At 52.5% G+C, this 9,900-nt stretch overlaps 1 protein-coding gene and 1 pseudogene across 1 annotated transcript; one reads left to right on the top strand and one right to left on the bottom strand.

Annotated features, from left to right (window-relative positions):
* The first annotated feature begins 872 nt into the window (after positions 1-872).
* LOC134807051 (protein capicua homolog) lies at positions 873-7,772 on the top strand (annotated as a pseudogene).
* Positions 7,773-7,816: 44 nt separating this feature from the next.
* Positions 7,817-9,040, bottom strand: LOC134807088 (putative uncharacterized protein FLJ44672). Its single transcript, XM_063781228.1, has one exon. It carries the CDS (start codon positions 8,802-8,804, stop codon positions 7,953-7,955), a length of 852 nt encoding a protein of 283 aa, XP_063637298.1. The 5' UTR covers positions 8,805-9,040; the 3' UTR covers positions 7,817-7,952.
* Positions 9,041-9,900: the final 860 nt, after the last annotated feature.

Here is a 9,900-nt window from a genome sequence, read left to right as displayed (position 1 = left end):
CTCACTGCAGTCTCAGCCTCCCTGGGCTCAAGTGATCCTCCCACCTCAGCCTCCCAAGTAGCTGGGACTACAGGAACATGCCACCACACTAGGCTAATTCATGTGTTTTTCTGTAGGGATGGTGACTCCCCCTTTGTTTCCAAGGCCTATCGCAAACTCTTGGCCTCAAGCCATCCTCCCGCCTCAGCCTCCCAAAGTGTTGCGATTACCAGTGTGAGCCACCACACCTGGCCAGCTGCTACTTTTAGCAATATTATTATTATTATTCCACTCAATTAAAAATGATTATTTTCAAGGCTATGCAACAGTATGTATCCTACAGCGTAATTGTAAAAACATATACAGTCGTCATCCCTCAGTATACAGAATCAGTTCCAGCACCCCATCTCTGCATATACCAAAATCCATGCTTACTCACGTTACGCTGTCACCCCTCTGGAATCCACGTATACGAAAATTCCAAATATTAGTTGGGCATAGTGGCAAGCACCTGTAGTCTCAGCCACGTGGGAGGTTGAGGTGGGAGGATCGCTTCAGCCTGGAAGGTTGAGGCTGCAGTCAGCTGCGATAGCGCTACTACACTCCAGCCTTGGACAACAGAGGGAGACCCTGTCTCGGAAAATAAATAAATAAATAAAACAGGTTAGAAACTGTAATGAGGTCTGCTGGGCAAAATTCCATATAAGCAAAGTATAAATTAATAAAGCAAATCGTGATAAATTAGTACGATTGACTTTCTGGAGTTTCTGACAATAAAAGTAAGGAAAATGCAGAACACAAAGACAGAGAGTAAAAAGAGAAATTAGGAAAGCATTCTACATGTTGAATAGGAAGACACTGGCCATGTTCGTGCAGCGGCAGTATGTCGTGACATGACATACCTTGGAGAGAAGTTAACAGATGAGGAAGTTGATAAAAATCATCAGAGAAGCAAAACACTGGTAGCGACACTCAAGTAAACTACGAAATTTCCGTAACTTATGTCAGCAAAGTGGGAATACTGTACAGTGTGTGTTGAAGTTCCTATACAACATTGTTTACCTGCCCTTTGTTTGTTTGTAAGGAATGTATATACTAAAAGTTCTTCTTGCTGCCAAAAGAATATGTGTGAATAAGTCACTTTAACTTATTCTTCTGTTTTTCTTTTATCTTCCTGCCATCATCCCACAGCCTTACTTTAGAAATTTTTTTTTTAGAAAATTGAACAAGTGCTCCTTGTGGTGGCAAATACCTCGAGGATGGGAGGCAGGGGTGGAAGGGTCACTTGAGGCCATTAGTTTGAAACCAGCCTGGCCAACAAAGTGAGACCCCATGTCTACAAAACAATTTAAAAATTACCCAAGTATCGTCATGTATACCTACAGTCCCAGCTACCTCAACTTACGGAGAAAGTTCAGGGCCTGGAGAGAAGGCTGGGAGGCAGGAGCTGGGTCTAAAGAGGCCATTGTAACGATGGAGCTGTGCCTGTGGAGGCTGTTGTGAGGCAGTAGCCTCATCTGCGGAGACTGCCGTGACGTAGGGTATGGGCCTAAATAGGCCATTGTGAGTCAGGAGCTTGGTCTGTAGAGACTGACTGGAGAAAGTTCTGGGCCTGGAGAGGCTGCCGGGAGGTAGGAGCTGGGCCAAAAGATGTAAGCACATTTACATTTATTAGGCACTTTATTTCCATTATTACACTGTAATATATAATAAAATAATTATAGAACTCACCATAATGTCGAATCAGTGGGCGTGTTAAGCTTGTTTTCCTGAAACTGGATGGTCCCACCTGAGCGTGATGGGAGAAAGTGACAGATCAATAGGTATTAGATTCTCATAAGGACAGCGCAACCTAGATCCCTCACATACCCGGTTCACAACAGGGTGCGTTCTCCTGTGAGAATCTAATGCTGCTGCTCATCTGAGAAGGCGGAGCTCAGGCGGGAATGTGAGCAAAGGGGAGTGGCTGTAAATACAGACGAAGCTTCCCTCACTCCCTCACTGGACACCACTCACCTCCTGCTGTGTGGCTCCTTACGGCTCCATGGCTCAGGGGTTGGGGACCCCTGCTCAAGTGCATCCAAAGCGACCCTTCCCAAAACAGTCTTCACAGTGGTCAAGGGCAGAAACCACTTAGCTCCCAAGGCATGTGCCTCAGCTGGCATTTTGTCACAATCAGCAGTAAGTGGTAGCTTGAGTCACTGTGAGGTCACCTACTGGAAATCACCAGCATCCCATTTCCCACTGGCAAAGAGCTCAGCACTGCCCCCTGGGAAACCAAACCTATGCCCAAATCCCATCTGTGTGGGTTTACCTCCTGGGACCCTTCCTAACATATTAGTCAGAGTCCAATCAGGAAGCATAAACCACTCAAAAGTTTAAAGTGGTAAAATTTAATACAGAGAATTATTCATTATAACAGGTGAACAGCACAATGAGAGATTGGCTAGCACAAAGTAAAGAGAACTCTAGAGAATATGGGACTAGCCCAGGCCAGGCATGGTGGCTCATGCCTGAAATTCCAGCCATTTGAGAAGCTAATGCAGGAAGATTGCTTAAGGCCAGGAGCTAGAGACCGGTCTGGACAACACAGTGAGACCCTGTCTCTATCCAAAAAAAAAATGAAAAAAAGTTAGCTGGGAGTGGTGGTGCACACTTGTAGTCCCAGCTACTCGGAATGCTGAAGTTTGAGCCTGGGAGGTCAAGGCTGCAGCGAGGCATGATTATGCCGCTACAGTCCAGCCTGGTGACAGAGCAAGACCCTGTCTCAAAGAACAAAACAACAACAACAACCATTTACAGACAGAGAAGAGATAGAGCTAATAAGCTAAGGAAAGATGTTGAAATGTGACAAGTAAAGTAACATGAGGTCTTTTATCTATTTAAAATAATCAAACAAAAAATGACTTACTAAATTATAATACCCTGTGCTGGCAAAGGTGCAGTGAAATGGGCACTTTCTTATACTACGAGGGGTGTTGAAATTGTGTATAAGCCTTCCAGGGTAAAGCCTGTCAATTTTTTAAAATAGTGGAGACAGGGTCTCACCATACTGCCATACTGCCTCCTCCAACTCTTGGCCTCAAGCAATCCTCCTCTCTTGGCCTCCCAAAGTGCTAAGATTATAGCTGGGAGGCACTCAAAACCCTGTCAACTTACATCAAGGGTAATGAGAATGTCCATTCACCATGACTCACAGTAATCTTACTTCTGGGGAGACAATTCAATCTAAACAAAAGGTCATCTGGACACACACAGTAGAAATCTGGGAGTAACTGAAGACAGAGTTGGTAAGTGAAATAAGAAACAGTTCTAAGAAATTAAACTATGGTATCAATAGGCACCTGGTATAAAAGTTCAGTTGACGTTAGCGGCTACTTTTCTGTTGTTTTGAGACAGGGTCTCACTCTGTCACCCAGGCTGGAGTGCAGAGGCCTGATCATGACTCACTGCAGTCTCAGCCTCCCTGGGCTCAAGCGATCCTCCCACCTCAGCCTCCCAAGTAGCTGGGACTACAGGAACATGCCACCACACTAGGCTAATTCATGTATTTTTCTGTAGGGACGGTGACTCCCCCTGCGTTTCCAAGGCCTATCGCAAACTCTTGGCCTCAAGCCATCCTCCCGCCTCAGCCTCCCAAAGTGTTGCGATTACCAGTGTGAGCCACCACACCTGGCCAGCTGCTACTTTTAGCAATATTATTATTATTATTCCACTCAATTAAAAATGATTATTTTCAAGGCTATGCAACAGAATGTATCCTACAGCGTAATTGTAAAAACATATACAGTCGTCGTCCCTCAGTATACAGAATCAGTTCCAGCACCCCATCTCTGCATATACCAAAATCCATGCTTACTCACGTTTCGCTGTCACCCCTCTGGAATCCACGTATACGAAAATTCCAAATATTAGTTGGGCATAGTGTCAAGCACCTGTAGTCTCAGCCACGTGGGAGGGTGAGGTAGGAGGATCGCTTCAGCCTGGAAGGTTGAGGCTGCAGTCAGCTGCGATAGCACTACTACACTCCAGCCTTGGACAACAGAGGGAGACCCTGTCTCAGAAAAAAAACAAAATAAAACAGGTTAGAAATTGTAATCTAACCCTAACCCTAACGCCTTTACCCTAACCTTAACCCTAACCCTAACCCTTCCCTAACCCTAAACCTAACACAAAACCCTAACCCTAACCCCTAACTCCTAACCCCTACACTAACCCTAACCACTAACCCCTAACGCTAACACCAAACCCTAACCCTAACCCTAACCCTAACCCAAACCACAACCCCAACCCGAACACAAACCCTAACCAAAAACCCTAACCCTAACCCTAAACCCTAACCCCAAACCCTAACCCCTAACCCCTAACCCCTGACCCTAACCCTAACCCTAACCCGAACCCGAACCCAAACCCCAACCTCAACCAGAACCCAAACCCGAACCCTAACCCTAACCAATAACCCTAACCTTAACCCTAAACCCTAACCCCTAACCCGAACCCTAACCCTAACTTTAACCAATAACCCTAACCCTAACCCTAAACCCTAAGCCTAACCGGAACCCGAACCCGAACCCTAACCCTAAACCCTAACCCTAACCCTATCCCTAACCCTAACCCTAAACCCTAACCCTAACAACCCTAAAACCCTAACCCTTACCCTAACAACCCTAAAACCCTAACCCTAACCCTAACAACCCTAAAACCCTAACCCTAACCCTAACAACCCTAAAACCCTAACCCTAACAACCCTAAAACCCTAACCCTAACAACCCTAAAACCCTAACCCTAACCCTAGTGAGCCGAGACCACACATTGCACTCCAGCCTGGGTGACAGAGCATGACTCTGTCTCAAAAAAAAAAAAAAAAAAAGAAAAAGAAAAAGAAAAAAAGACAGAGAAAAGAAAGCCAACAAGACACCATTAGGCAAACCATTGTCAGGTTATGGGAGTTTGGGAAGGAAAGTAGAGAAAGGAGAAGAAAGCTTATTTAAAGAATGGCTGAAAACTGCCTAAATCATGGGAAAGATTTAGACATCTAAATCCATGAAGCTTAAAGATTCCTAAAGAGGTTCAAACCAAATAGATACTCACCAAGTCACAATATAATCAAATAGTCAAAAGTTAAAGAAACTTTGCAGGTCAGGACAGACTCGAGTAATACATTCAAAGTGCTGAAAGAAAAAAACTGCCAGCAACTAATACTATGTCTGACAAAGCTGTCCTTCAGAAAGAAAAAAGAAATAACGTGCTTCCTCGACAAACAAAGCTGAGGGCATTCAGGACCACTAGGTCTACCTTAAAAAAATGCTTAACGGAGTTTTTCAAGTAAACATGAATGAAGTTGGGAGCAGTGGCTCATGCCTGTAATCCCATTTTGGGAGGCTGAGGTGGGTGGATCACCTGAGGTCGGGAGGTCAAGACCAGCCTGGCCAACATGGCAAAACCCCACCTCCAGTAAAAATACAAAAAATTAGCCAGGTATGAAGGCCACTGAGATCGTGCCACTGCACTCCAGCCTGGGTGACAAGAGTCAAACTACATTTCAAAAACAAAAAAACAAAAAAAACAAAACTTGAGGCCTGGCCTTCTGCTCCTCTCCAACCCCCCCTTCTCTGGGCCCAAGCCACCTTGGCTGAGGAGGGGGCGAGGTGTGAGCGCCTGCCAGGAACCCCCCGCCCGGACCAAGTACTCGGCCCCCAGGCCTGCGTTCAGTGAGGCCTCCCGTGGCGTCAGCATGTTCGTGTGGAGGAATGTGGAAGGTCACTCTGTGGCCATGTTCCCCTGGTACTCCATCCCCTTCCTCACCCCTCCCTGCAGCCACACGAGGCCCAGCAACCTGCCAGTCACTCAGTGGCCTCCAACCAGAGAAAACAACCTGCCAAGTTGGCAGCTGTTGCTCATGAGCATCCACCAGGTGGGACAGGGAGTGTTGACCCTGGGCAGCCCCCTGGAGCCACCTGCCCTGAAAGCCCAGGGCCCGCAACCCCACACACTTTGGGGGTGGTGGAACCTGGTAAAAGCTCACCTCCCACCATGGAGGAGGAGCCCTGGGCCCCTCAGGGGAGTCCCTGCTGGACAGTGAGACAGAGAATGACCATGATGATGCTTTCCTCTCCATCATGTCTCCTGACACCCAGTTGCCTCTACCACTCAGATGATGTCAGGCCCAGTCCCTCAGTGCCCTGCGCAAGGAACAGGACTCATCTTCTGAGAAGGATGGACGCAGCCCCAACAAATGGGACAAGGACCACATCCGGTGGCCCATGAGTGGCGGTCATGATCTTCAGCAAGCGGCACCAGGCCCTGGCAGGGCGCACCAGGGTCACTCCAACCAGGATATCCGGACCGTCAGCCAGATGCTGAGCGAGCGGTGGTACACCCTGGGGCCCAATGAGACGCAGAAATACCACGACCTGGCCTTCCAGGTGAAGGTGGCCCACTTGCAACAAGGACCGAAAGAAGTCCAGCTCAGAGGCCAAGCCCACAAGCCAGGGGCTAGCAGGAGTGTAACAAGGGCTCGTGGGAGCGGAGCATATCAGAGACGGGCACTGCCGCTGCCCCTGGGGTGTCCTCTGAACTCCTGTCAGTTGCAGCCTAAACACTCCAGAGCTCGGATACCAAGGAGCAGCTTCTGTGGGGCAGAACGGCTGCACACAGTCAGGGAACCTGGCTCAGCCTGGCCCAAGCCTTCTCCCACAGGGGGGTACACAGCCTGGACGGCAGGGAAATAGACCGTCAGGCACTACAGGAACTGACACAGGTGGTGTCTGGCACTGCATCATACTCTGGCCCAAAGCCTTCTACTCAGTATGAAGCTCCAGGCCACTTTGCAGCCCCTGGTGAGGGAGGTGACCAGTGGGCAGCCCTGCTGCTGCCCACTTGAGATGCTCATTCCCAGCACATGGCCAGTGAGGACATAGCGAGTGACGAGGAGCACACGGTCATCCATGAGGAGGAGGGGGTGATGATGTCATTGCTGATGATGGCTTTAGCACCACTGACACTGATCTCAAGTTCAAGGAGTGGGTGACTGACTTGAGAGTGGGGACAACTCTGGGGAGGAGCCAGAGGGCAACAAGGGCTTTGGTGGGAAGGTACCTGCACCTGTCATTCCTTCCTCCTTTACTCCTGCCGCCCCTTGCTGGATCCTGAGCCCCCAGGGTCCCCCGATCCACCTGCAGCTTTTGGCAAAGTCTATGGTCCCACCCTGTCCTCCCCCTACACATACTCGGATGCTTCCTCCTCAACCTTGGCACCCACCTCCTTCTTACTGGGCCCAGGATCCTTCAAAGCCCAGGAGTATGGTCAAGGCAGCAGAGCGGGCCCCCTGTGGCCCCTACCCCTGGGGATGGGGACCCACGGACGCCTTCCAAGGCGACCTGTTTCCTCCCAATGGATCCTGCCACCTTCTGGGGCAAGAGACCTGAAAGTGTGGGCGACCTGGAGCTACCAGGCTCCTCAGTCATCAGGGTCCCTCCCAACACTAAGGCTTTCCTAGGCAGGAGCTGGGCTGAGCCACCCGGGGGGCAGAGGGGGGCTGGACTCAGGTGAGTATGGGGGTGGGGGCTCCTGCACTTCGACACAGGCAGCGGGAGGGTTTTCTCCCCATTCCCTCTGCACTCCCACCTTGAGCTATACTTTTTAAGAAAGTGATTCACCCTGCCTTTGCCCCCTTCCCCAGAACAGAACACGTTGATCATGGGCGATATTTTTCATTGTGCCAAAAAGTTGCCGTGACCGTCATTAAACCTGTTTAACACCAAATAATAAGTAAAATAAAATAAAAAATTCGGGCTTGGTGCAGAAACTCACCCCAAATAAATCACCTACCAAAATATTTACATAATGGTGGAAATATTCCAAAATTCAATATTTTGGGATTTATACACAAAAGATAAACAAATTAGAGGCCAAGAGGCTGCCGGAAGGGAAAAACGGGGCCTGGGAAGGCCGTTGTGAGGAATGAGCTGGGCCTAAAGAGGCCGCTGGCAGGCGGGAGCTGGGCCTGCCGAAGCGGCCGAGAGGCAGGAGCTTTGGACTCGGGAGGCCGCAATGAGGCAAGAGCTAGCTGGGCATGGAGAGTCCGCTGTGAGTCTGCTGTGAGTCCAGGCCCATGCAGGCCTTCGAGAGGCAGGAGGCCGGGCCTGCAAAGGCCCACTGGAGGTCAACTTCTGGGCCTGAAGAGGCCACCAAAAGTCAAAAGCGGGGCCTGGGAAGGCCGCCAAGAGCCATGAGCTGGTCTGGGCTGAAAGAGGCCACTGGGAGGCAGGAGGAGCTGGGCCTGGAGAGGCTGACTCGAGGAAGTTTTGCACCTGGAGAGGCCGCCGAGAGGACGGAGCTGGGCCCGGGAAGGCCGACTTGCTGCTCTTCCAGGCCCAATTCCAGGCCGACTTGACGACGACTTGGGCCTGCAGAGGCTGCCGGGAGGCCGGAGCTGGGCCTGGAGAGGCCGACTTCAGGACGATTTGGGCCTGCAGAGGCCGCCGGGAGGCCCAAGCTGGGCCTAGAGGAGCCCACCGACCTTGCCATCGGAGGGCAGGAGCTGAGCCTGGAGAGGCCACCGTGAGGCCTGAGCTGGGCCTGGGGAGCTTGGCTTCGGGAAGTGGTGGGCCTACCAGGGCCGCTGGGAGCTGGGCAGGAGCTGAGTCCAAAGACGGTGTTGGGAGGCCAGAGTCAGGCCTGGAGACACAGCCGGGAGGAAGAGCTGGGCCCGGGGAGGACGCCGGGAGGCTGCAAGTGGGTCTGGAGAGGCCGATTTGAGGAGGCCCGGCCTCCGCCTCCCACATGGCGGCCTCTGCAGGCACAGCTGTTTCTCCTGGCTGCATCTCCCGCCTCCCAGGAAACAAGCTCTTTTGGCTCAGCTCCCGCCTGCGTTTGTAGACCCCGAAGTTTCGGCAACCAAGCTCTTCAGACCCACATCCCGCCACCCAGTACCTGAACAGTCCCAGCTCCGGCTGGAGAACAGAGTCTGTAGGCCCCGCCGTTCCCTCAGAGGGGTGTCTCCAGGCCCAGCTCTCGCCCCACCGCGACCTCCCAGGCCCAAGTCCCTGCCTGCCTCCCAGCAGCCCGCGTGCGACCCTGCTCCTCCCTCACGGTGGCCTGTTGAGGCAGGGGCTCACGCTGACCTCTCTCAGCGTGGGAGGGGCCGGTGTGAGGCAAGGGCTCACACTGACCTCTCTCAGCGTGGGAGGGGCCGGTGTGAGGCAAGGGGCTCACGCTGACCTCTCTCAGCGTGGGAGGGGCCGGTGTGAGGCAAGGGCTCACACTGACCTCTCTCAGCGTGGGAGGGGCCGGTGTGAGGCAAGGGGCTCACGCTGACCTCTCTCAGCGTGGGAGGGGCCGGTGTGAGGCAAGGGCTCACACTGACCTCTCTCAGCGTGGGAGGGGCCGGTGTGAGGCAAGGGGCTCACGCTGACCTCTCTCAGCGTGGGAGGGGCCGGTGTGAGGCAAGGGCTCACGCTGACCTCTCTCACCGTGGGAGGGGCCGGTGTGAGGCATGGGGCTCACGCTGACCTCTCTCAGCGTGGGAGGGGCCGGTGTGAGGCATGGGGCTCACTCTGACCTCTCTCAGCGTGGGAGGGGCCGGTGTGAGGCAAGGGCTCACGCTGACCTCTCTCAGCGTGGGAGGGGCCGGTGTGAGGCAAGGGCTCATGCTGACCTCTCTCACTGTGGGAGGGGCCGGTGTGAGGCATGGGGCCCAGGCTGACCTCTGTCAGCCAGGGAGGGGCCGGTGTGAGGCAAGGGCTCACGCTGACCTCTCTCAGCGTGGGAGGGGCCGGTGTGAGGCAAGGGCTCACGCTGACCTCTCTCAGCGAGGGAGGGGCCGGTGTGAGGCAAGGGCTCACGCTGACCTCTCTCAGCGTGGGAGGGGCCGGTGTGAGGCAAGGGGCTCACGCTGACCTCTCTCAGCGTGGGAGGGGC

The sequence above is a fragment of the Pan troglodytes genome, chromosome 8 (genome assembly GCF_028858775.2).
Source record: "Pan troglodytes isolate AG18354 chromosome 8, NHGRI_mPanTro3-v2.0_pri, whole genome shotgun sequence".
NCBI lineage: Eukaryota > Metazoa > Chordata > Mammalia > Primates > Hominidae > Pan > Pan troglodytes.
This window is presented reverse-complemented; position numbering and strand designations above follow the sequence as displayed.